The sequence below is a fragment of the Scophthalmus maximus genome, chromosome 5, assembly GCF_022379125.1.
Source record: "Scophthalmus maximus strain ysfricsl-2021 chromosome 5, ASM2237912v1, whole genome shotgun sequence".
Lineage (NCBI taxonomy): Eukaryota > Metazoa > Chordata > Actinopteri > Pleuronectiformes > Scophthalmidae > Scophthalmus > Scophthalmus maximus.
Window position 1 is genome coordinate 22,028,598 of NC_061519.1, and position 25,203 is coordinate 22,053,800.

The 25,203-nt window shown below is 47.8% G+C and overlaps 2 protein-coding genes across 21 annotated transcripts in view; both read right to left on the bottom strand.

The window, feature by feature from the left end:
• Positions 1 to 133: 133 nt before the first annotated feature.
• Positions 134 to 9,789, bottom strand: LOC118311608 (neurturin). 3 transcript variants are annotated; one of them, XM_035635631.2, is made up of 5 exons: positions 9,624 to 9,789; positions 9,085 to 9,519; positions 6,764 to 6,872; positions 2,808 to 3,117; positions 134 to 2,292 (listed from the first exon to the last, which is right to left on the bottom strand). In XM_035635631.2, exons 4-5 carry the CDS (start codon positions 3,088 to 3,090, stop codon positions 1,856 to 1,858), a joined length of 720 nt encoding a protein of 239 aa, XP_035491524.1. In that variant the 5' UTR covers positions 3,091 to 3,117; positions 6,764 to 6,872; positions 9,085 to 9,519; positions 9,624 to 9,789; the 3' UTR covers positions 134 to 1,855. The 3 variants fall into 3 exon arrangements, with proteins under 3 accessions (XP_035491524.1, XP_035491525.1, XP_047188239.1); XM_035635632.2 differs by lacking the exon at positions 6,764 to 6,872; XM_047332283.1 differs by lacking the exons at positions 6,764 to 6,872; positions 9,085 to 9,519; positions 9,624 to 9,789 and adding an exon at positions 6,316 to 6,746.
• A 5,143-nt stretch (positions 9,790 to 14,932) lies between these two features.
• Positions 14,933 to 25,203, bottom strand: part of ptprfb (protein tyrosine phosphatase receptor type Fb) — a 162,758-nt gene continuing 152,487 nt past the window's right edge. For all 18 annotated transcript variants that reach the window (XM_047331775.1, XM_035633167.2, XM_047331773.1 and 15 more), the window contains 6 exons: positions 24,633 to 24,811; positions 21,067 to 21,193; positions 19,414 to 19,539; positions 18,344 to 18,498; positions 17,932 to 18,067; positions 14,933 to 17,238 (listed from right to left, as the gene is read on the bottom strand). In XM_047331775.1, the coding sequence (XP_047187731.1) occupies positions 17,170 to 17,238; positions 17,932 to 18,067; positions 18,344 to 18,498; positions 19,414 to 19,539; positions 21,067 to 21,193; positions 24,633 to 24,811 (792 nt within the window). In that variant the 3' untranslated portion in view covers positions 14,933 to 17,169. The remainder of the gene's footprint in view (positions 17,239 to 17,931; positions 18,068 to 18,343; positions 18,499 to 19,413; positions 19,540 to 21,066; positions 21,194 to 24,632; positions 24,812 to 25,203) is intronic.

Here is a 25,203-nt window from a genome sequence, read left to right on the forward strand (position 1 = left end):
CATTTCCTCACAGCATTTCCTCATTAACAGGATCTTGGATGTTCAGACTTCTAACGTTTATTTCAAATACAATATCTGAGACTCGGAGATCGATAGTCTGGGGGGGAAAAACGGCCACCATCCATACCTCTGAAATAATGTTTATTCAGCAGTCAATATAGAATGTGAGATAAAACATTTTTTGGCACAGTCGCTTAATGGTAATAAGCTGTCCCTTTTTCTGTGTGGTATTCTAAATAAATATGCAAAAAACATAATTTACGTCCCAAATAAATACAATAGAAACTACAATAAAGATGCACCGCATCCACGCCCTGCACTGCACCTCCTCAGAGAAAAAACAACGACGACATAATTTATTGTACTTCAGGCAAACAGTCGCAATGGGTTCAAACCAACATGGTGAAAAAGATGCTTCATAATCATTTTTCAACCGCTTATTTTTCCCACTAAAAGTCTACTAGGCAATACAAGGAGGCATTCGATTGGGCCAATAGAAAGGCTGCACTGTTGATCACAGCGAGGTACAGGGTCCATGGATGGGCGCAAAACACATTTTTTCCAGATCGCGTCTCTACTTCATAGTCAGTTTACTGTCGGCGAGAGAAACAAAACGTCTGCCTCGACTGATCGCAAACACCGTTCTTATAGCCTCTGACTTAGCCAGAACTCCGTGTGTGTAAACGTTCACAAATTACAACCAGAGACGACCAAAGAGGTTTTTTATCACCTGGAACTGAAGACGTGAGACGTTTATGAGCACGCGTTTATGAATTAGTCGCTTACGTTGAATTGATTCGCTGAGTTTTGGCAATTCCAGAGGATTGTGGGTGATTTGTGATGCTGTGTTATCCGGGTATCAAAAACACAAAAGACTTATGACGACGACTTCTTTGAGTGTGACGAGCTATATCCTACGAAGAAATGTTCATTCTGTTCATGTTTTCGAAGCGGGTTCCTCATCGTTAATCTACACAATATCAACATACAAAACACTTGTTAAAAACGGGTATCAAACCTTGAGCTATAGAAAAAGATTTTTCTTTCATCATCAAACTCGTACCAATAACACTTCTTCTTCTTCTGTTACCTGTGTAATAACACTGCAATCGGTGACAGTAACGTCGAACACAGGCAGGTCACAAAGTCATGTTGACAACATCTCGACACACCTTAAAGTCAATATGCGCTCTGAGGACAAGACGTCATAATTAGGTCAATGGTCCAAACTGCTCTGAACAGTGAGCCAACATTGGATGCGTTGAATTTAGTGATTTTTCGTCCGTTTGTTTTGTCTATTCATGGTTTGGAAGTTGACCTTTTTGTCGCCTGAAAGGTGATTGAATGTCACCACTAGAATCACACAAGCCACAAGACTAATTGAACGCTCGTGGATGTGGAGAGTGGTAACAGCAGTGATCTAGTCGGCCGGTGCTCATCGTCACGATGAGTCCGCGCCATGTACTACTACTGAAATGCAATACCACGAATAATGTCGCTACCTTATTGTTACACCACAGTTTACAGTGTTACTACACAGATAGAAAGATGACGACATTTTATATGAACAGTCATTTTTCTGTCCTTTTTTACACGGAATCCACACAAAGCACAGCACTGGCGGCGCGTGTGATTTCGGTCCCGAGCTGTGGTGACAGACGCCGATACAAAAGTCCTGTCCGTCGAAGAATGGCCGCCGTGGAACAGCCATTAACGTATTCCCTTCCTTTCCTCCTCTCCTCGAGTTTATATTCCACGGGCTTACTTTGTTTGTCTTTCAACAGCACCCTGGTTTCAGCACGTCCGACAGAGGCCGAGAGCAGCATGAGGAAATAAGACAGTCGATTCCTCCGGGTCATACGCACCCACAATTCTTCGCCGACACATTCTGTACCGTGTGATAGCGGCTCCTGTTGTCCAGGAAGGAGAAGTCCTTTTCGAATGCGGTCGGCCTGCAGCAGGGCCCGTTGCCGACCTTGTCCCTGCGGCCCTTCTTCCTGAAGCCCGTCCGCATCATGTGCTCCATGGTGATGTCGTAGTTGTGCCGCTGGGCCGTGCACTTGCCGCTGCAGTAGCGCAGCATTACTGTCTCGTCGCTCTCGTAGCCGAGGCCCAGCTCGCTCACAGTCACCTCCAGCTCCCTCACGGAGCAGGGCTTCGGCCTCCGGGCTCTTTTAGTCCTCCGGGCCTGGTTGTCCCCCAGGCGCCGGCTCTTCCTTCTCTTCCTGTCGAGCAATGTCCCGACCACATGCTGAAGCTCGCCCTCCGTGAAGCTCTGGAACATCATGGAAACTGCCGGAGAGGAGACAAACCAACATTTACAGACGGCGACAGGGGGATTATGCGTTTTTCTGTCAAATGTAGATGGACTCCTCAATAACGCATGATATTTAAACAGGCCAGATGGTTTCGCAGAGACAACATCATGTCGTTGGCGGGATAATAAATCACGTGCAAAAACAAAATTGTTTATCTAGATCATTATCTGAGATCATGGCAGCTACTAAATGGCCTTATCATCACCGTTATCATCATTTTCAAAGACAGTGTGAAAATCCCATTGAACCAATTTTGTTGATGCATGCTTCTCAGTGAAGCCTTGTTAAAGCAAAGGATCATGGGTAATCTCATGTCTTACGTGCAGAGCCGGTGAACTATGAGCTGCCAATTGACTGCCGGTTATTGTTTTTGACATTCTACAACCTCTTCTTTAAACAACAGAGTCAGATACTGGACGTTCCCGCCTGAACTCCGTCACACGACCCCTGGCCCGACGAGGAGGGAAGGAGATAAGAGTTTCATCTTACAATCGGAGAGGAGAGAGTTCATGTTGTCCGCCGAGCGCGTTCTCCGGCGAAGATCGCCCATCTGCCGGGACAGGGCCGCCGAGTCTGTCGACGGGGCCGGTGGCGGTGAGCTCCTCGGCGTTGATCCTGGCGATGAAGACGGGCTCGAGGAGGACGAAGAGTTGCGTGGATACTTGGTCTTGGGTTTGAGCTGTCCAACAGTGGCCATGTTTCTAACGAGGAGGATGGACAGGGCCGCGCCACAGAGCATGAAGGCAAGAGTGGCACCTTTCCATAACTTCATCTTAGAACATGGAGGAGCATTGAAACTCTGCGGAGAGGAGCAGAATGCACAAGCGGTCACTCATTCACTCATGTCAACCCTCTTCGAGACCGGTCACATATGAAGCACGCAGAACAATGTCATAATAACCGCAGTCGACGTGACCACCTCTGTCAACTGGAGGTTTCACAACCGAGGCTTTTTTTTATTTATTTTACCGTCAGTTTACTCTCTCTGACTCTTCTGTCAGCTCATTTTCAGTCTAAGTGGGTTCATGATGCGTGCGCTCGACATCACCCGCTGACACCTGAGAATGCAGCGTGTGTTCAAGGTTGTACCGCGGCAGCCCGGGGGCTGCAAGACATCGCAAAGCAAATCTCATCGCACAGCAAATCTTTTTTCTTTTTTTTCTTTTTTTAATTTCAAACTGAAGGCACGCTGGATTCATGCAAGCCCCCTTTCCCAGGACACCTCTTAAAAGTTTGTGCGATTCAAAATACCTGGTGTGAATGGGAACGTTAGCTTCTTCTCTCGATTTCTGAAGAGGGAAAAAAAAGACACTCGAGGCTTGACGCCATATCCTTTCAAAAGAGGGAAAATCCATGTCTTTTCCTTTGCAGGAATCTCTGAACCACACCTATCTCTCAATGCGATGTGTGATGAGACCTCAATGAACATGTGTGTTTGTACATCCCTCTATCTCGCACAGCCCCTCCCTTTCACAAGAAACTCCTGCAGCCCAGGAGACACAGCACTAAATAAGGAGAAGTTATTCTTTTGCGTATTCTCCCTCTGTCCTTATTGTCAATCCACGGCTATTTGACAAGTTTTACAAGCGCGCGTCTTTGTATTTCTCATATCATGTCACCAGTGAGCAAAACATTTCCCCAGAGCCGGAAATGGTACACTGGCAGCGACTAACAGCAAATCCAGACGAGCGTTGCAGATCGTTCTGCCAGACGGGAGATTCTGTGGTGTACGTATACAGACTGCTGGATTGTTTACAGTGGGACGAGAATGTCACAAATCTTTGTCCACTTTTGCATAGGAACAAAAAAGCCGAAGCGAATAATTTCCGAGAAGATTTGCACTTGCAGCGCGCGGGCCGCTCCTCGCACTTCGCATCAATCACGCAAGTTTACGAAAAAATAGACAGAGAAAGTGTAGGAACGTTGTGGTTTTGTCTTCTCACGGATTCTTTCGCTATAGGCGAATTCAGGCCGCGCTCCGCTGCGTGAGTGGTTTGGACACGGCAGAGGGGAAAAATACGAAGAGGGTGTACACATGAGCTGCAGTGGAATAAACAGTGTGTAAACAGGTACAGCCAGTCCTATCAGTCAGAGCTTGACTCATCACTCACAATTCCATATGGGTTTGACGTGCGATGCAGCGTCTGCACGATGAAAGTGGCGGAATGGTTTTCATTCGCAAGTCAAACATTTCACCTCACGACCTCATTTGACACGGACGACGTAAACCGAACGCGGAACCGCGGCTTCTGCAGAATGCGACCCAAAGCTTTGCCTCTCGCTGTTGTATCTGATTGTCAGATATGATGGATCGAAGCCTCGACGGAAAGTTTGATTTGGTTTCTGTTGGTTCGACGCCAACTCCAAACACAACAGAAATCCTGCCGCCGACAAATTTCTCAATTTCATGAGGAGTTTGTTGGGATGTATAGCAAAGGATGAGATCATTGTTGATGCTATTAATAGGTCAAGTCTGGCATAATCGCTCATCCTTGGAGTGAGTTGTTTCACACGGGGCCGCGATACATCAACACCCTCAGCCCGTCCGGCTCTGTGGCTCATCCTGATAAAACAATTAGCTCGTGAAAGACGGATGAGTCCTCCGATGTCTCCGACGCTGGACGAAGACTGGTCGTCAAACAATGATCTCACGTCCCTGAAGACACTGTGATTGTCATAATTGCCCCACTCAGGAACACATTAGTTCAATCCGCAGTCGATTTGGCGCCAATAAAAGTGCCAGGGAGCATTCTGCCGCTTGTTCAGATGGTCCGCCGGTGATTAATCAGCGCAGACATTCAATATCTACCGCTGGCCCCTTGCTGTCATGGACATAAATATACAGATATTGATGGGGGGAAAGGGGCACCGGTGTTTTCTTAGGCGAGCAGCAGAAGGTCACGAATGAGGAGTCCACTTCCTGAGCGGACAAATGCTGCTGTTTTCCAGCAAACAGACAAGAGCAACAACACAGAGGATACGGCGGGGGCCCCGGAGGACTCTGCAGCAGGAGGAAAAGCCATCGTCAAACAGAGGCATAAAAGTGCAGATGAGTCGCAAAGACGACTGTGAAAGACTCCCACACAGCCGCAGCATGTCTGGCCCTCACAAAGCGCCAGTGCCGATGTGCCCGTGCACGCTCCTTCCGCGTGGAGACGAGGCCCAAAACAAACGCAGAAAAATCATCTATTCACCAGGAGAACAGGCAAGGTCCTCTTTAGGATTTTTGTTTTTACAGTGAGAGCGGATGCCAGGTATGTACGCAGGAGAACACCCATGTTTACTGTCAGTCATGTGTCACCTGAAGAGGCTACCGACAGAGTGAAAACAGTCTCGGAGGATCATTGGAGGCGATCCACGAAAAAAGTCAACCGCTCAGCCAAGAACTCTCAAGTCGGTCGAAGCCATTCCTCAGACATTATGTATTCTCAAATGCATGCGTCGCACAGCCCTCGGCCCCTCAACCGAGCTCTTGTTGTGACTCAAAGGTCGCATTATTTCAGATGACACACGAGGAAAATTGACATTTTTCAAAGGAATAACTGGGTCAGTGGCCGCGGCACTGCTGAGCCGGCCGTGATTTGATTACAGCGGCGTGGCACCACCCGCGTCCTCCCCGTCCCGTGCCAGAGGGACACACTCGAATGCCACGGCCTATGGAAGATGAAATAGAGATCTGTCAAAATGGGGATAAGGGGCATCTGTGGTTAGCACTTTTGACTGAAGGCGGCAGACGGGAGGGTGGCAGGGGCGGGGGGGCGGGGGGGCGGGGGGGCGGGGGGGCTTCTTGGATCTTAACCAGTGTGACATGATGACAGAGGGGAGATCACAGGAAGGCGTGAATGAAGAGCGTCTTTGTGCAGGCGGATACCAACTTTTATGTGCCACCACTCTGTAGTATTTCTTCCTGTACATTCCCCCATAAATACAGCCTGTTGTGTGTGTGTGTGTGTGTGTGTGTGTGTCACTGTGACTCACACAGACCATGAATACACACATGCAGCCGTTGCGTGGCTTCCCTTTTCCCGGATCACATGACGTGGCCTCGTGTGGAGATCGAAGTCCAACCTTCCGCTCGTGTCCAGACACCCACTTCACTTCCAGGACTCACACACACACACACACACACACACACACACACACACACACACACACAGGCGCTCCCAGCAGCACCATCACATAACACCAGATAATCCAGTTTACATAATGCTACTGCTTCTTGATATCTAGAAATGTCCACAGATATCCTCTCAGCCCCTGTGTGTTTGCCACTGCACAACCCGAGGCCACTTCCACTATATATATATATATATAAAAAAAATTAAAATAAATTATTTACCATCGCTGGTGTGTTTCAGCTCAGCTCTACCCATGTGACCACCTGTCTCTGGGCTGCTCTGAACACACCCCATAAATACCTGCGCCGAAAAGATAAAGGCACCTACTGTGTTGTTGCAAGGAAACAAGGTGCTTTGGGGGAGTCCTAGGGAGGCCTTGTCTCGTCTTTTCCCTCTTAAGTGAGCACCAGGAGGCCTGGGGACAGCTAGAGAGTGCCTGGGGAGGTAATAGGGACATATTCCAAAGATCAGGGCGGGATTAGCACTAATGCCTGCCGGCTTTATCTGCAGTCACGTGGGTTAACACCTGGCTGCAGTGTTGGTGGCGTAGCCCCGGCCTTTACCGTATGAGAGTGTGTGTGTGTGTGCGTGTGTGTGTGTGTGTGTGTGTGTTAATCCATCAGACACCTCTAGCTCAGGGGTTAGGCCGGCATGCAGGGCCCACCGAGGAGCAGGCACGTCCGTTTCCCCCCTCGTCCCAAACCCCGTCCCTGCCTTCAGAATAGAATAACGGCGAAGTAAAAGCGAAACACGCTCTGCGACTCGTGGCACCGGGGTGGGTCAAAAGGCTGTAAAATAAAGTGGATGTTCTGAGCCAGGATTGGCGGTTCTAAATCCAGCCCGGGGTTCTAATGCAACTGAAAAAGGCTTAGGTTAGAAAGTGCCGTGATTTCGCTGGGCATCCACTTGAGTTGGCTCGGGCTCTGTTAGTTAGTAACCATAGGATAATTAAAACAAGCCTGCTCCTTGTTAGTGAGAAAGCTGCTGTTCATTATTGTAAAGGGGGGGGGGGAGTGGGGGAGAAAAAACATGTGTGGGTGATGCCAGAAAAAATAGTGATCATTTTTTAAGACACATTCTACAAATTCGAAACATGATTCCTGCATCCCGTTACTCGATGTAGGTAAGTGGCTTGTAAACCTTCTATTTTATTTCGGAAGGCCTATTATTGTGTCCCACGGACTTATACAGATTAATCCAGTGACCCGGCAGCCGGGGCACGAAAATCTCACAACTCAGACCTGTTGCCTCGAGGGCGGCGCTCATGAGGCGCGAGGGGCGAAGACGCACACTTCGATGCACATTTGACACCTGTCACCATTTGTCTGTCCTTTGGCACCAGAGCAAAGAGTTAAGCTGAGGTACAGTGGTGACGTGCATGTCAATAGTATTTTTCCAAACAGAACACGAGGCCTTGGCAAATGCAACCCCGCCTGGCCTCATCATTTATTGTGAGAAAGATTGATGTTATCTCGGACGCTTTTCCAAAGAAGAGTCCCGTGAGCTGCTAATCTGTCTGTGACAGATCCTCTTTTAACACAACAGCGTCGGCTCTAAACCCATGTTAAACACGTCGATGCCGCTGTTACAAAAGGTTGACGGCCATCTGGCACACGATGAATACCGCTGCCAAATATGACCCACGCGAGCAAGCACAAGCAAGTTCAGACATCTGAAATATGATGACATTTTTAACTTCTGTAAAACGTCGGCGCTTTCTTTGGAGCAACACACATTTTCATTTGAATGCACGATTGATATTCTATAAGAAACCTGGCAAAACAAATCAAATCCCACTGATTCAACGAGCATCAGTTCAGCGTATCCCTTCAGTTTCCTCCAGGTATGACCAGCTTTGACAGGTTATGAAAGTTGAACGGCTCAATTGACTTTAGGCTTAACCTCTATCTGGCCCCTCGGGGCTCCCGTAGATATACAGTATAATCTCTAAGTATGATATGGGCTTAGTGAGAAGGGGATCATCACTTCAGTAAAAATGCCCATAGTGAGTATCGTCAAGTTTCCCCTCCGGGTACCATTATCATTTTTAGATTAAAAAAAAAAGTTGAGCGAAATTGTCGTCATGATTTTATGATGATATTAAAGGTGCAGCTCTGCAAAAGAAATCTCCGAAAGGATAAACACGGAGAGGAATAATTAGCTGGATTTTGCTTTTCAGTAAAATCTCCAAGTGTAGTGCTCTAATCTCTGGGAGAGAATAGCCAAGAGTGTGTGTGTGTGGAAAGCAATTATGCGTGTTAATGAGTGTAACCACCGTGCTGGATAAGTGGCACGAACGGAAAATGCTCCTCGCTGACAAAACAAACTTGTGCGTGCGGTGGAAGGCTCAAACATTCTGCGAGATAGATTAAAAGAGGACGATGACAATTTACTTCTCTCGCCGCTTTTCCAACACAGCGGCGTTGCCTCCTGTAATCAGGGGCGAACCACTTTTGCAAACAGCCGGTGGCATGCCCCTGCGCGCTGGCGACATGTGGCTCCTGCGAGCGGCGCTTGTTGATTCAGATAATCTGACGCGGGTTTTCTGCCACTCGGGCCGCTCGCCTCGGCATCCCTGTCAGCGGCACCAAACGCCCTCCCCGTAAGCTGCTGGCTTAAACTAACAAAAGAAGATGCGGTGTCCTTACCGTTCGGCCGGCTAATCCAGACTTAGCTGCGTGGCGTCGTCTTCAGCTGACCTCCACAGGCAAGTGCTGGATTGGCAGGTCCATCATCATCACAGGCGAGGTGCGAGGGCAGGAATCCCTGCGCTTGTTCCCCCGAAGAGCATCACAACTCCCTGTGCGTGCGTGTAGGGGAGGTGTCCTGACTTGATTCAGGTCCCGGCTGGATTATTCGCTTATCATATTTGTACTTCCACAAAACTCTTTCAGGGTGGCGAAGGTCTCTGTCAGCACGCCGTCAAACGCAAGCATGCGCTTCATGGCAGGTCGATCCATTCAGAAAAGGTGAGAGGCGGCTGTTTGGAGAAGCCGCCGACTTGGCATCTGGTTCACGTCAGGGAGCTCCTGTCGTCGTCCGTCGCCACACAGAACTCCTGGTCCGCTCTTCACGCCGACAGCCTGAAACGGAGGAGCAGAGGAAACCTGAGGTAGGGTGTCAGGTGAAGAACAGACCTCGTAGACGCCGCCGACATTGATTCCATCTGCTGGGAAACTCGCTCTACCTCGGAGAGATGTTGGCCTCGTACAAGCGCAGCGTCGGGAACGTAAAGCACGTCCCCTTAGCCCCTTTCCAGCAGCCGGTCGCCACTTGATCTCCAGCGAGGGGAACTCTGCGGGTCGAGAAGATGGGTGAGGGTGAGCGGGGAGAGCGTGGTTACTGTAAGTGGAGCAGAGAGCTTCCCTGATTCCTCTGCCTGCCTCCCCCCCTCAACTGTTGCTCCTCCTCCTCCACAGTTGTGCTGGTGGGCCGAGTCGGATTACTCCTGACATGATAATCTCCCTGGCTCTAGCTCCAGGAGCACTAAAGGATGCTTTGGCCTGAGCGAGGGCTTACGTTCACCTTCTGCCGCAGGCGAGTCTGCCATCTTAAGCGGGAGATCGGTAATAGCCTCAATTGGGCCGATCGGTCTGCCGAAGCAAGTGTTTTCCAATCTTTTAGGGGGAATTAAGAAAGTTTACAATTGGTTTAATGGCGCTAATACAACGTTAACCCCCCGTTAACTGGAATTATCACAGCGGAGGCATTTTCATGGTGATTCAATCTACAGTTGGCCGGAGATAAATCCGAGGGTGTTGTTGTTGCGGATCTCACGTTCACGTCTCCTCCAATACAAACCAGCGTTTCAGCCCTCGAGCCTGGAGCGCCAAATGAGGAACAGATGGTTGTGCTTTGGGAAGGTATCAGGCACTCCATACTGCAATCTAAATAAACACCCCATCCGCGGGGGGAAATGCGTCAGGTGTGTGGGGGTCAGTCGTGTATACACAGGGGCCAACCGGTTTGGGAGACGAGCGACGCGATGCATGAGTGAGGAGAGATGAGGGAGACACGCGGCGCTCTACAGGTGCGGCCCTGGCAGCGTAAAACTCTGCAGGTACGAAGGGGATCCGGACAGAACCGACGGTTCAGAGCGGCGCCAAGAAACGTCGACAGGGAGCTGCAAAGTCCACGCCGGAGCAGCGGCGGCTACACCATAACAGGAAACAAATAATTTGCTAACAAATATCTCATTCTGACGCCATGAGTCACTCCGATGTCCTCCCGCCAAATTATACACAAATCACAGGGTGAAGAGTTTCAGAAGTGAGGGGGAGGGGCGTCGCGGCCCAAGCGCGGACTTTCGACGACTTAAAATTCCTTCTGGGCCGACTCGAGGGGGAAAAAGGGCGCCGGGCCAAGGAGCCTTCACCCCGAGCGTTGTCTCCAACTGGATGTTGTGAGGGTTCTTATCTCTGGGACCTTAAGTGTAGATTACATGTAAACCCCCCCCCCCCCCAAAGTAAATCCGACACGAATCCTCCTTTTCACCTGAACCCTCCGGCGCTAGACCTGAAGAGCAACACAGTGCTGCACGAATCGAGAGATTTCAACTCGTCCCCCGAGCCGAGGATATTCTGTGACGTTCAGCAGGTGCACGGGCGTCCAGGTCCTCTGCCCCCGCGCCAAGAAAAGAGGAGAAAACATGAGAATTATTACAATTAACTTGTTTGACATGCACCTCAATTATTGGCCAGAGGAGCCTGCGTAAATACATAATGAGTTCCAGTTAGCGGGGATATCGTGCTTTCTTAGCCTTGAGAAGGAACCATCAGCACAGAAACATTTCCTGACACTGGGCAGGAACGTTTCTACTCTATACATATTGCTCACAGATGTGTTTGGTTTTGCGCAGGCCGACCCTCGGCTGTAATAAAACCCCAACAGCTGTTAATTGCTAAATCAAGTCAGAGATAAAAGCGCGACGCATGTGATCCGTGTACACTCCAGTCTCGCTCGACGGCCAGGGCCACATCGGTCAGGCAGACGCTCCGACACTCGGCACACACCAGAAGGGAGGAGGAAACCCAAACAGAGTAGGTTTCCATTTCGAACGAGATAGAGCCCCCGTACGCATGGAATTGAATCTTTTCCACTGGGCGTGGATGAGTGAAGAAACACATTTTGTTTAGGTTTGGGCAAGATTTTTAAGGAAGCCCTCAATCAGTAACACTATAAACACACCATTCCAGCCGAGGTGTCATTAGAACGGCTGGAAATACGGCACAAATGTTGCTACTACGCTCGTCTTGCACAAGATGTGGTTCTGTGATTGGACGAGTAACCTTCAGCCAAATGTCATCTCGGCGAGTGGAAAACTACTTTTCAGAGGTCCAGAATCTAAACAGGCATTTGAGAAAGAGATGCAGTCGGACAATGAGGGGCTCTTTTTTCTTTTTTTTTTTGGTCCTGGCCCGAGCGTTTGAAACACAACGCCGCGAGAACGTGGTAACGAGGTAAATCCACCCCGGCTAAAGGACAAATATACACCGCAAGTTGCAGTCGCGACCAGGCGAGCTTGACCTGAGGCCCCGGAGGTGCAGAGGTCGCTCGCCTCTCAACAGGCGCGTGTGTAGGCTCAGAGAGAGACACTTTCACTTCAGGTTGTGTTGTTATTTCTGCCTTTCAGCTACTACGCACTGTTGTCCATTTGTGCATTTCATTTCCTCCAGACACCACAGAAAGTGTAACAAATGAGCCCAAAGTAGGAGAAGACATGTGTGAACACAGCTAAATGCTGCCCCCATCTGCAAGTGGTTCACAGCTGCACGTCACCCACAACAAACTAAACCTCTCACCGTTATAAAGAAGCTTAAACAGCTTCTTTTTTTTTCTTCTTCTTCTTTTCTTTTCGTCAAAACGCAATCAAGATTTAATTTGCTTCGTCGGCTTTTAATGTTTGACAATACGCTGCCGCTCTGGGACTCAGGTCAGGTGGCACGAGACTTTGAGCTCTTCTTTGAATCCACCGCCGCAGGTTTCCCTCTGCCCTGGAGACCTGCCGGCGTCGTCGGGGGCGACGGAGTGGTGACGCAGCGCTCAGGCGTCCATGTGCTCTGGTGCTTCATGCACTGGCTGCAAATCCTTCTACTTTACCTCCCATTTCAAAACGAGAGGACTGGTCGCCGCAGCTGGAGGAGATCTTTTCGAGTGGATTCTGATCTGAGGAGATTGTGCCTCCTCAGCTTGTGACTCATCTGCTTCTTCTGGTGAGTCATCCCCTAGCTGACGTGATGCATCGACTCAGACCCCGAAGGCTCCAGACTCTCGCAGTACCCTTCCCATTGCGTGTCTCTCCTCTTCTGCTTTCAAGACATTGAAGGGGCCGCCTCTGAGGCTGTCAAAGCGGCCCGCCGCACACGAACGTTGGCCGAGCTCTCTGCACGGCAGCTCCGAGAGGAAAGCCCTTTGGCAGGGGGCCGGGTCCAGACGGAGGTGACGCCACCGTGAGCACTAAACTGTTGGGAGGAGGAATCCTCCGAGACAGTGGAAGCTGCTCCGGGCCTCGTGCTGCTCCGTCCTCTCCAGGTCGCTCCTCGGAAATGTTCCAGACGAGGAGGAGGAGGAGGAGGAGGAGGAGGAGGAGGAGGAGGAGGAACACAGCAGCCGTGTGTGGAGCGGATCTGAGTTCTGAGGACTCAGCTGCCGTCGGAGTCACGTGCCCGTCTGGGGTCGTGGCCTTTATCTGTGACAAACAGTGGCCAACCTCAGCTGTGTTTGCATTTCACTGTGTTGGTTTTATTCAAATGGTTGGAATGTAAGCATCCCACAAAGCACTCAATCTATAAATAAATATATATATATATATATATATATATATATATATATATATATATATATATATTTAAAAAAACAAAACTTTTTCAAGCAAGGGAGACTCACATGGCCCTGCTGGTTCTCCAGCACGTTTCCACAGGAAGCCGTCCTCTGTCAGGTGACTGTCGGAGAAGCAAATCCTCCAGATGGGCTTTTAATCCTGAAGTGGAGCAGCTCGCGGTCACGTGCTTCTCCGTCTCGGGCGCGTTGTGAATCACCTCTGCGTCGACGCATGACTCAGCATCATGACGTTCTGCTGTATGTTCACCAGTTTCCTTACCCAGTTGGACCTCCTGAGGTGGCATCAAGGTCACGGAGCTGCAGTGTTGTTTGTTGAGACAAGTAGGAAAAACAGCAGTTGAAAAACACAAGTTCATACGAGCATAATGAAAACGACGTCATCTATTTCTGTGGGATCCAAAACTAAATTGTAAGATGCTCCGATGAACGTTCCACATGACACATCACCACGTCAGCACTAAAACACAACCATTAACAATAAACAGAAATTATTCTTCTGTAAATAAAACTGTCACAAAAAACAAATTATTAGCTTATTAGAATATTATTAGAATATTATCACTACGAAAGCCCACCGCACAAAAAAACAACCCTGTTGTATCAGTACTAGTAATGATAATTTATATGACTCCGTTACATGAAAACATGTTCTGTTTGTTTATGTGTATAAATCACTGTATTTTGTGTATTATTATGTAATGCTATTTCACAGTATAAGTATACAAAACCCAGCCTGGGCTGGAGGTGGTGATGGTCAAAGTTAAAGTTAGTTTCATCTTTGGATTTTCTACAGTCAAAGTTTATGACAAATTTTCTTCATTTGATGAAGTCAAGACGCTTAGATAAAAATGAACCATAATCATATTGTGCACTGAATAGTGAGTACTGAGTTATTCAGCTGATCTGTTCGATCAGGATCTGATTGGATTTGAATTGACAGTGAGGTCTCCATGGCGATATACGATAACAACCCATCCACAGTCAGAACCAGGTTCTTTAACCGTCAGGCTCTGATTGGTCCACAGAGCTCCGCCCCCTTTTTAAGCAGGCTGAAAACGCACAGACAGAAACCAGGAAAAACAAAACTAAATCTTACAGGTGAATCAATAAGTGATGACAACTGAACCAACGAGAACGGAGCAAAGTCAGACTGCTGCTGAAGATTGAGATGAGATGGTTGAAAGCTCTGGAAAAAAAAACCTAGTAAGAGGAATTGAGTTAAGATCCTTTTGTCGGGAATAATTCTACATTCCATCCCAGTATTTATCAAACGTATGTCGACATTTAATACTTTTTCAAAAACACACAATAAGGAAGTTGTAAGCTGATAAATAGACATTCTTTTTAAATTCATCTTCATCCCCCTATAAAGACTTTTACTCATTTCATATTTTATATTTTCTGACTATGTTGTCGTCCATCAAGTTTGGACACCGGCCTCCGCTCATGTCTCTGATTATGAAGTTGCATCGCTGGAACAATAAAGCTCTTTCTTGGAACAAATGAAACACGATAATGAACTAATAAGAGAGAAGTGTTCACACATCAGGAAATATGTGTTGGCAGAATAACGGAGATGAAGTGAGACCCACGGGGCGAAAAGAGCAAGAGAACAAACTTTGCACGGAACAGAAACAAAAACCTCACAAGCCAGCGTTTTGTACAAAAACCGAATTATTTAACTTTATTAACATCAACGTTTTTTCTTTGTCAGCAACAGTTTTCTTTTTAAATTCCAGTTCTTTATCAACAAATAGAAAACAGACTGTGTGTACAACAGATCGAACCCCTACAGCACTAAGCATTCACAAGGTAAAAATGGACATTTTTGTTTTTCGCCAGCGTTTCTCAAGTCCCCCGCCCCCCCCCCCCACGTCCGTCCCTCCCTCCCACCCACCGCTGCCTCCCCCACCTCCACCTCCACCACCAGCACCTCCACGACGTTCAGGCCTCTTGGATCAGACGCTCCCTCCTGCAGCTTGTGTGACAGCAGACGTGTGCTCGAGTAGTGCGATCGGCCTTCTGCTGAGAGAGGAGTCGTCCTTTGTTTTGTTTTTTTTGACGGGTGGGGCGGGGTGGTGGTCTGGGGGTGGGTGGGTGGCGGGGGGGGGTTGTGCTGTTTCTGCTCATTCGGATGGACGACCAGCTGTCAAAGTTACTATGGTATTACAGTAGATACAATGGTGTTTCCATTAATACGCACTCGAGGACAGCAGGCTCTCTGCAGCGTCTCCAGGGTTGGTAGATCAGCAGAGTTAAGCCTTTCAACAATATACTTTTGAAGCTTGTGTATATATCTTTGTGTAATTGTACATATATATAATCAATCATTAATTATATATATATAAATATATATATATATATATATTTATATATATATATTTATAGTTCTATTTCTGTATAAAATGATATCCGGTGTCAGTCCAAAGGGCTGAGTCTCTTTCCCCTCTGGTAGGAATGGTTGATTCTGTACAGGTGCCAGCGTTGATGGCTCCGCCGCTCGCGCCCACGTGAACCACGTCCGCTCTCCGCTCAGGGTGCGCGCGTGCACGTGTGTGTGTGCGTGTGCGTGTGCGTGTGCGTGCGTGTGCGTGTGTGCGTGTGGGTTCGACTCCGGCCGTCTGACCAGGCTCATGGGCAGCGAGGAGACGCGGAGGGACTTGAAGAGCAGTTAATGTTCAGAGATCAGGGAGTATTACTTTCTGTCGACGACCCCTTTGGGTATAAAAGTCTGTTTTCCTCGGGTAAAAGTTTCTCCGCTGTGGAGCATGAAGGCCTCAATGCCATAGGCTTCTGATGACAAACAAACGACAACGACGGGAAAAAAAAACAAACCCAACAACATAGAAATCATGTGCTTTCCATTCCTGTACACCTCTCATTAAGTCTCGTCAGCTAATTCACGCGGTGTTTTTTTTGTTTTTTTCTTAAGCTAGCTACCATGTTTACAGAAGGACAACTTTATCAAGTGTGTGCTCTGAAGTCAATTTTATCAAAGCTGATTTTCTTCTTTTTTTTTTCTCCTTTTTATTTATCGGAAAACGGCAAGTGAAAAGGCAATTTTTTCTTTTTCATGTATTGAACTGAATAAGACCAAAAAAAACAACCCACCAATGCGTATGACACACAACACGACTAAAACAGTGATGTCACGATAAAACAAATCTGACAGCAGCTCAGGGAACAGTGGTCCTCCTGTATTAGTACCAAGGAACGTGTTAAAAATACATGTCCCTCGTGCTAAAAGTACCCTAAGATAAAAAAAATAACAGATAAAAAAAAAAGAGAGTACCGATTATGAAAATAATGCAATGCTCCGACGCCTGGGCAGTTTAAGACAGAAGACATGTCTGATGTTACACTGATTATTAAAAAAACATCAAAACACAAAAGTATACCAAACAATAACATATGACATAATGAATCATAATAATAATAATAATAAGTCAACTAAGAAAAAAAACAAAAACAAAGAGAGAGAGAGAACGCTCTCTTAGTGCTACCAGTAGCCTTTGACAATCAGGGAGGTTTGGCTTCGACAGAGCAGAGCGGCGAGGTGCCGGTCTGCCCTGTCGCATCTGTACAAGAGTTGTCCTATTCGTCATAGTCATTGTAATATTTCCGTTATTATCTTTAAAGCAAAAAAAAATAATTTTTTCACAGGGGTTGGGGTAAAAGTCGGCGTGGATCTCTGTGATTGGTCGAACCCGGCACTGGGTTCCGCAAGCACGTGCCATTCTCCTGCCCCTCCGGTAGCTGCGAGGGGGTGGGGGGCGGGTTTGAGGAGGGGGGGAGGGGAGGCGGGGTCAAGTGAGTGGATGGTGGCTGAGATGGGACACTTGGCACACACTCCTGAGAGGTTTGACCAGGGAGGCTGCTCGGAGGGAGAGTGGTTACGTTGCATAGTGGTCAAAGCTCCCCAGGTACTCCAGGGCCGCCCTGTAGCACAACTGGTACTGGTCCTGTAGAGAGGAAGAGGAGGAGGAGACGAGTGAGGAAGGAGAGCAACACAACATCCATCATTCTTCTGCTTGTGGCAAACAACTACAGTAAAGACATTTTTTCATGACTGTGATTTCCAGCATTTCAGGAGACACGGAGAGGTCCACGGCAAAAAGCCTGTTTCTCTGCGTCTGTGTCTGTAATCTCACCTGTAACACTTCATTATTCTCACATGAAGAATTTACAAATAGTGAGTTAATACATATTTATCCTGGTGTTAACAAACGGAGCGGGAATAATCAACCGTTTGTTCACTTGAATCAAAGTAATAAGCGTAAAGCGATAATGAACTCACTTTAAATTCACACCATGAATGTCCTCTTTAATGTGCTTTATAAAATGTTTTTGCCTGTTTGCTGTATAATGTATATATCAATTCTTAATTCTTGAAAAAATTAAAATAGAAAAATCCACGCTGAACCTCCGTGACAGCACCAGGTGAGATTTGCCGTGTGATTTTCCCGGACGCGCCTCTAAAAACCTCCATTACAGACGGATTTGTCACTAAGTCTTTGTTGTTGGTGGAGCTTTACACAAACAGGACACTTTAGATAACATCATGTTTACACGTATATATATATATACGACAGTGACTTTGAAGGGATTTTTTCTTCCCGGTCTGGAGAACAATCCTGTCATCACATCGTCCTCACCTCGGTCTGCACCATGGCAGGCCGCTGGGTGCGAAGCGTCTTCACTGTCTGGAAGAGGTCGACCACGCCCTCGTACCTCATCCTCTCCAGCACGATGCTGAGGGTGATGAAGACTCCGGTCCTGCCCACCCCGGCACTGAAGAACACACACACACACACACACACACACACACACACACACACACACACACACACACACACACACACACACACACACACACACACACACACACACACACACACACACACACACACACGCACACACACACAGGGATATTCGTCACATCTGCTCTCTCAGGCTCCGAACTCTCTATGACTTTAATGCTCTAAATTACCAACTACGAATGTGGCATCCATCCATTTTCTCTTTTTATTAATTTGATGATTTAGCCCTGCCGTCTTTCCTCCTCACCTGCAGTGTACAGTGATTGGTCCATCTTGTCCGAACTGTTCCTTGGTTTTGTGCACTTGTCCGATGAAGTCGATGAAGCCCTCTCCAGTTTTTGGCACTCCTTGCTCGGGCCAGTCGGTGAACTGGAACTGGCGGATTGTTCTGGATTGGCCATCCTGAGGGACACGGGGAGTTCAAGGACATTTTTAAGTACAAGGCACTGAAAAACGAGTGTGACGTACATTATGTGTTTAATTCAGCCGAGCTCACTTTCAAACTCTAATTGATCTCTTTGACTAAATGACTCTCGAGCGCTGTGCTTCACACATCCATCTCGCTGTGGCCTTGGCTCTAATGTGCACTCCACAAGAACAACACAACACCGCGGCAGCGTCTCTCAGGTTCCAGGTCCACGAGGATGGAGACCCCTGCCAATGTTTTTTAACGGCAGCCATTTAATCACCCCGTCCAACAACTGGGATGTGATACGGATTAAGTCGACGAGCTGAGAGGTGAGAAAACCAGTGGAGCTGCAGCGTCCGAGGACCAGGACCGACAGACACCGTGGTGTCGGCATGTGAGACACAATTTATTAAAAAACATTTTTAATGTACAAATCAAGGCTTCTTTATTTCCAAATCTCTCTCAGTGCACATCTACAGTATATATGTTTACGTGAAAGGAGCAGTGGGCTGAGTGCCGCTGCTGCACCGTGAGCCTTGTGATCCCAGTAAAGTGTATTTATAGCTCATTGAAACTACTGCATCACAGGGAGTTCCAGTTCTGGCTCTCGGGGGAGTGGAGGCTGTATGCTGTTCGAAACACATGCGCGCACTTACACACACACACACACGCATCATACTGTTACTAAATCTGGATGAGCATGTTTGATGGCGGCATTCACTCGGTGTCAAGCCGTCAGGAGGAATAACACGCGACGCGATACCTCGGAATCACAGGTATGATTCTTAACACTTAGCGCGACTGTCAGCTTTTTGTATGAAATCCAAAAATTAGGATGGATTTGGGTTGGATGGTTGTATTTGTATAGACACATACACACACACGAACAAGGAGCGAATCCAACATACCCTGGCATCTGTGACTTTAAACTCCCGGAGGATGTACTGCGGCATGTTGTACTCAGCCATTGGATCCACCACAAAGTACTGGTACCTGGCTGAACGCTCCGCTGGCCAGTACTGATGACACTTCTCCTGCAGGAGACACGGCGGGAGAAAAAAAAAACATGAGCACTTTTGTTTGAATAATCTCTTTTTTTAAAAACAAATTGAGAGAAAAAAACAAACAGTGACTGTCACATAATGACTGCCGGGCGAACTGCTGCAGGATACTGTGTGATATTAGTCACTGAGAGCCGAGAGACGCTCTCTGCTTACAAATGGAAATCCACACAGACTAATGTGCGGCTTGTGAAATATTGCCTGCTTCGCATTCAGAAGGCAAAATATTTACATAAGTTGTTTGTGTTCTTAACTACAGCGATGATGTGCGTGAGGGTTTCTTTTTGTTCCGTACACTGATAATGGATGAGACGGTGATAAAAGCTGTGAAATGCAGTTGAGTGATGTCACGATCCGAAAAAACAGCTCAGTTCAAGATGTAATGGATTTAATCAAACTGGCATAAATGTACGTGCGCTGATTTCTTTCTTCCTTGAAGGAGAAGCTTGAAGGTCTGGGAGGCGTGCAAATCGGACTCCTTGTCGCGATGATTGACACTTCTCTCATATCTGCCCCTTAAATGTGAAGCTGCAGCAGCTCATGAAACAGAGGGACACAGCTTCATGGCCCTGCTCAAAGGTAAATCTCTGTGCTGTCGCTTTGAACCCTCGAGTTTAGCATTTTTGGTCAGTGCCATCTTTTTTGTAGAAGAAAGAACCATATTGGAAAGAGCAAGGGGCGAGTATGACCCACTGAGAACTACACCTGCAACCGGCACCACACACAGTATCCAAGCACCAAATGCAAACCGCACTTTATCTTCTATTTTACTCTGAATGAGACCATGTAGACCATCATTTAAGATCATGCTGTATTAAAGAAGAGTTGAAAATAAAGATTGAACCATAAACTCCTCAGGAAAATGTTTACTGCTGTTATAAATCAGGTGAGAAGTAGAGTCATTTTCTACAAACAGATTTCCTTTTTGCAAGCAGGGTAATCTCCCTCTGCTGGTCGGGCGAGAGAATACAGGCTTCTCAGGCACCTCTGCATTGGCTTCACTTGCTGGACCCGGTGACGACGTCCTTTTTTTCGTACACAGTCTATGATGCAGCTCAATATTTAACAGACAAATGTGGGGGGGCTCTTTCTCATCTACCTCTGAGCAAAAGTGAATGGGTGTATATCCTCTTTCTCAAGTTCCTAACTATCATAACTACAGTATATATTTTATGAGTAAAAACTTAATGTTTAAAATGATCTCCCCTGTCACAAAAACAGATCAAATTCTTAATAAAGGGTTAAAGATTTGGAATTATCGGTATGTTCGGAATGCAATCTCTTATTGACAAATCGGACACAGTAGCATGTTTCAGCCCAGACACATTTCTCCCAAGGTGATAAGGAAGATCATTTTTAACTCAAGTCACTGTTCGGAGCAGGAATGGATTTAAAGCTGCAACCGACTCCAAGCATATGAAGATTTGTTATCATCCTCTGAAATGCTCCAGTGACCTTATGGGATTCGTGGAAGGCACAGCCCGGCGTTTGTGTATTTACCCGGCCCATCTCTCGTAGCTTGGTGAGCATGACGACGATGGTGGAGTTGTGCTCCCACAGCATCCTCCAGAAGTCCTCGGTGGTCTCGGCCAGCGGGCCCTGCGTGGCCAAGTAGGCCTTCTGCTGTCTGAGGACACAAATTCGCCCGGAGGTTAAACATCAAACTGAATAAATATCATGGTTGTGCTGCTTTCATGACTGGTATTGTAAAGCACAGCACAACGCCTTAACAAGAAAAGGAGGAGTGTTTTTGCTGTAGTCTGGTTAGTAAAGGCTGTTAAATCATCCCACTCCTCAAAATTTAATAACATACAGGATATGAGACGAGCAAAAAAACCTGACGTCTTAATAAGTGACAGAATATGTTCTGACACAAATCTATTCAAATAAAATACAGAGGCTGCGGAGGAGCTGTCTGTGTTACTCCACTTCTGTTCTATGGAAGCGCACATATACCATGTGGGGGGACATTTACACACGAGGCACCTTCAGCAGAGTGACTTGTGGAAAATCTGATTCAAAAACCATAAAGGCGCGTTGTTAAACGCATTCAGCTGCAAACTGCTGATAAAGTGGGGGCTCCGTCGTCCTTGCACTGCCTGTCAAAATGTCCCCGCAATAATGCGGACGGCAAAATTCCTACACATTTAATAATAAACATTGCAAAATAATCCTTTGGCAGCCACGGGCATCATTGAGCCACTTAAGCCCGTATAGATCCTCTCCTCCTCTCCTCTCTGTAACACAAAACCAGAAGGAGAGCGAGGCACTTGATACGCTCGCAAAACTAGAGATGAGCTCATCCACCGAGGTGCCGGAGCTGTGCTGGTGTCCTACGTGACTTTGGTCCAGCAGAGCAGTTATTTCGCCGAACAGCAGGTGGCAGCAGTGCACTGATCCACAGAGAGAGAGAGAGAGAGAGAGAGAGGGAGGGAGGGAGCTGAGTAACTCAACAGCAGAGATGCATGGTCCTGTGTGTATGCACACACTCACATGTTCGCAGCACATGTAAACGTGCACCCAGGTGTATGCATTTGCGCGTGCAAGCAGTTTGGCCATGTACATTCAGACACGCTACTACACACACACACACACACACACACACACACACACACACACACACACACACACACACACACACACACACACACACACACTTAGTCACACACTCAGTCACACACTGAGCCACTGCTGAACAACTAATGAAGGTGCTGCAGGCAAGGCACTAATGTGGAACCGGGAGATTAGAATATGCTCAGGGCCTCGCTCGCACAAATACAGAAACAACAGATTGGTGGAGAGGAGAGGAGTTGGCGGTGAGAGGAGAGGGGAAGGCAACCGAGAGAGGAATCAAATTAAAAAAGATGAGAAACGGGGAGGGAAGAAAGAAATGCAACGCAAAGGGAAGAGTGGGGATGTGGTAAGTACAAAGAGGAGATGCAGAGAGGAAAATGTGAGGAGATGAAAAGAGTGAGCGCCGCTCCTCTCCAGCTGGTCATTGGAGTTGCAAAGTAGGACTGACTGCTGAGGAGGGGGTGGGAGGGAGGGGAGGGGAGAGGGAGAGGGAAGCGAACAGACGAGGTAGGCAGGCAAGAGACGGAAAGAGAAGCTAAGCTGGGGATGAATGTTAAATTTCAAAATTGATAGGATGAACCCCTCTGGTCCTCCCCATACAACAGCCCCCAGCCCAAACAAAAACAATTTGAACCAAATCACACAAGGCCCGACTCCTCTGCACACACTGTCCCGATGAGCCACGCTGCCAAACGGCACAGAGCACTCACTGCATCATCCCACATGACTGCAGCGCTCGAGGACATGGTGTTTCATTTCAACCTCATTACAATGCTAAAACTCCAGCCGGCATCAGAGCACATCCAGGGCTCGCGCCCCTGATAGCATTGCTGGAATCAATGGCTCGCCTCTCATTAGCTTAGCATATTATTGGCTTCTTCTCGAAGGCGCTGGGGTGAAGGGCACTGGAGGCCCCTGTTTAGTTTTTATTTATGCCCCGGCTTTTAAAAGCGGCTTAATTACACAGTGCCGCCGGTGCACACAACAGGTCCCCACCCGGATATGTCTGTCTCTGCCACGATGTTTGGATGGAAAATTAAGATGGTGAGGGAGAGGAGAGGAGAGGAGAGAGGGTGGGAGGAGAGAGGATGAGCAGGGAGGCGCGAAGAAGACAGATTAGGGAGGGGAACAGAGAGAGACAGAGATGTAAAGGGCTTGAAATACAGAAGGAAAAGGACGGAGAAAGAGAGAAGCTAAGAGCATTGGGGGGAAAAAAGGGGGGGGGGGGAGGAGTTGAGAAACACTCTTCATTACATTCTCTCCTGCTGCAATTATGCCATTTACACAGCAGCGACGGAGGGTCGGCATCTGCGGAGCAACCTCCTCTTTTAACTGCAGGACTGGAGGAAGGAGGCGGGGGTGCTGAGGGTGGAGGTGTTGTCTCTGTAAACCCTCCGTACGGACTGAATGGCATTTCATGCCTGCTAAATCCATCCCCTCGCCGTTCACTTGAGCCACAGAAGAGTCGGCTCTGTCTCTGCCTGTACTTATATAGATATAAAACAGAGAGCTGCCTTTTCATCTTCCTCCCTCGAGGAAGCAATTTGGACCCGCGGAGCACACAAGGACATGCAGCCGCTCCGATGTGAAGGTGGTAGTGGCTCAGGCGGATGAGAGACACGTCAACAGGGCAGGGTGGAATTCTTGCGACTTGATACTGCCCCACTGCAACCTCATCCCTCGGTCCCCTCCCGCACATCTTTTATCTTTAGTCCACTCTGGAAACCTACTGTATTTTCTTTCACACCTGTGACAATCTCAGAAAACAACTGCAGAGCCGCCGCGTCCAAGTGCAGTCGAGAAAGGTGCCAGGACAGTGATGCAGTTGGCTCTGTGCTCCATGAAATTAGATTTTGAGATAAAATGAAGCGACTGAGGTCAGAGTGCTGACTCCCGGGTTTGATTTAAGGATGTTTTTCTCAAAACCTGCACACATGAACGGCATCTGCGAGTGGAAAACCCTCCTCACAGGAGAGCGTTGCCCCTGAGGACGGGGCTGCGGCGAGCCCGACCCTGCCTGACGTGCTCACAACTGTTCAAGCATTTGCTCGCTCGTCACGTTTGAGACTTTGGACGCGGGGACAGCGGGAGACGTCTCAGCTGCTTTGGTCCCTTTGAATACGGACTGTAGTCTGTTGTTCCACCTCACGGATACGATGGTAACGCCCCAGTCCAGATGGTGGCAGTTATGGCAAGAAGTTTTATTCCCAAATTAAAATCTGCATTCTCACCAGTCAGAGTGGTAACTAAAGATTTCCGCAATATCTTTTTTTTTATAGTAAAAATTGAAACAACTTGTCAAAACCAAATGTTGAATATCAAAAAATCTGTAAAAAAGAGTACGAATGGCAGTTTTATTAATAGCTAGCCCGCAGCTATCATTTCAAATGACGTCACTTTTGCCAATATGTTCAATCTCAGATATCCACAATTAACATGAAGTCACTTTGACTCCGGAGCCGTTGTATTTGAAGTTGAAGTCGTTTGCTGACCTGTAGCCGTCGATGCAGCTGGCGTTGATGTAGTCCGATCCCTCCACGCCACGGATGGGCTGCAGGCAGACGCGGGTGGACTCGAAAGGCATTATGTTGACCAGGCGGTTCTTGAACTTGTTGCAGGGTAAGTTGGCGCTGATGAAGCGTGAAGTGTGGGCTTTGGAGTTGGCCAGTCTCTGTTGATTAAAACGTGGGAAGAAACGCCAGACAGGAAGAGGAAAAATGAAGAGAGAGAGGTTAAAAAATATAATTAGTGACCTGAGACCTGAAGAAAACAAACAAAAGCAGTCAAAGAAATGCTTCGCTCACAAGTCTTTATTCAGACATGCGGTTCAGCGTCGAGAGGAATAAAGAAATTCAAAAAGAGGAAGAGGCATCGGAGTCAAGTGGAGAAAGGATTACAGGTGTGACGGCTTCGCTCCGCTGGGGCTGTGCTCTCTGTCTCCGGGGGCTGCACACCATTTTGGAGCTTAATCAGCGGGCTGGGACACGGCGGGGTCCGCTGTGCCCCCCGAGCATGAGAGGCAGAGCGGAGGTCAGTCCCGGGTCACTCAGTCCTCTTCAGCCC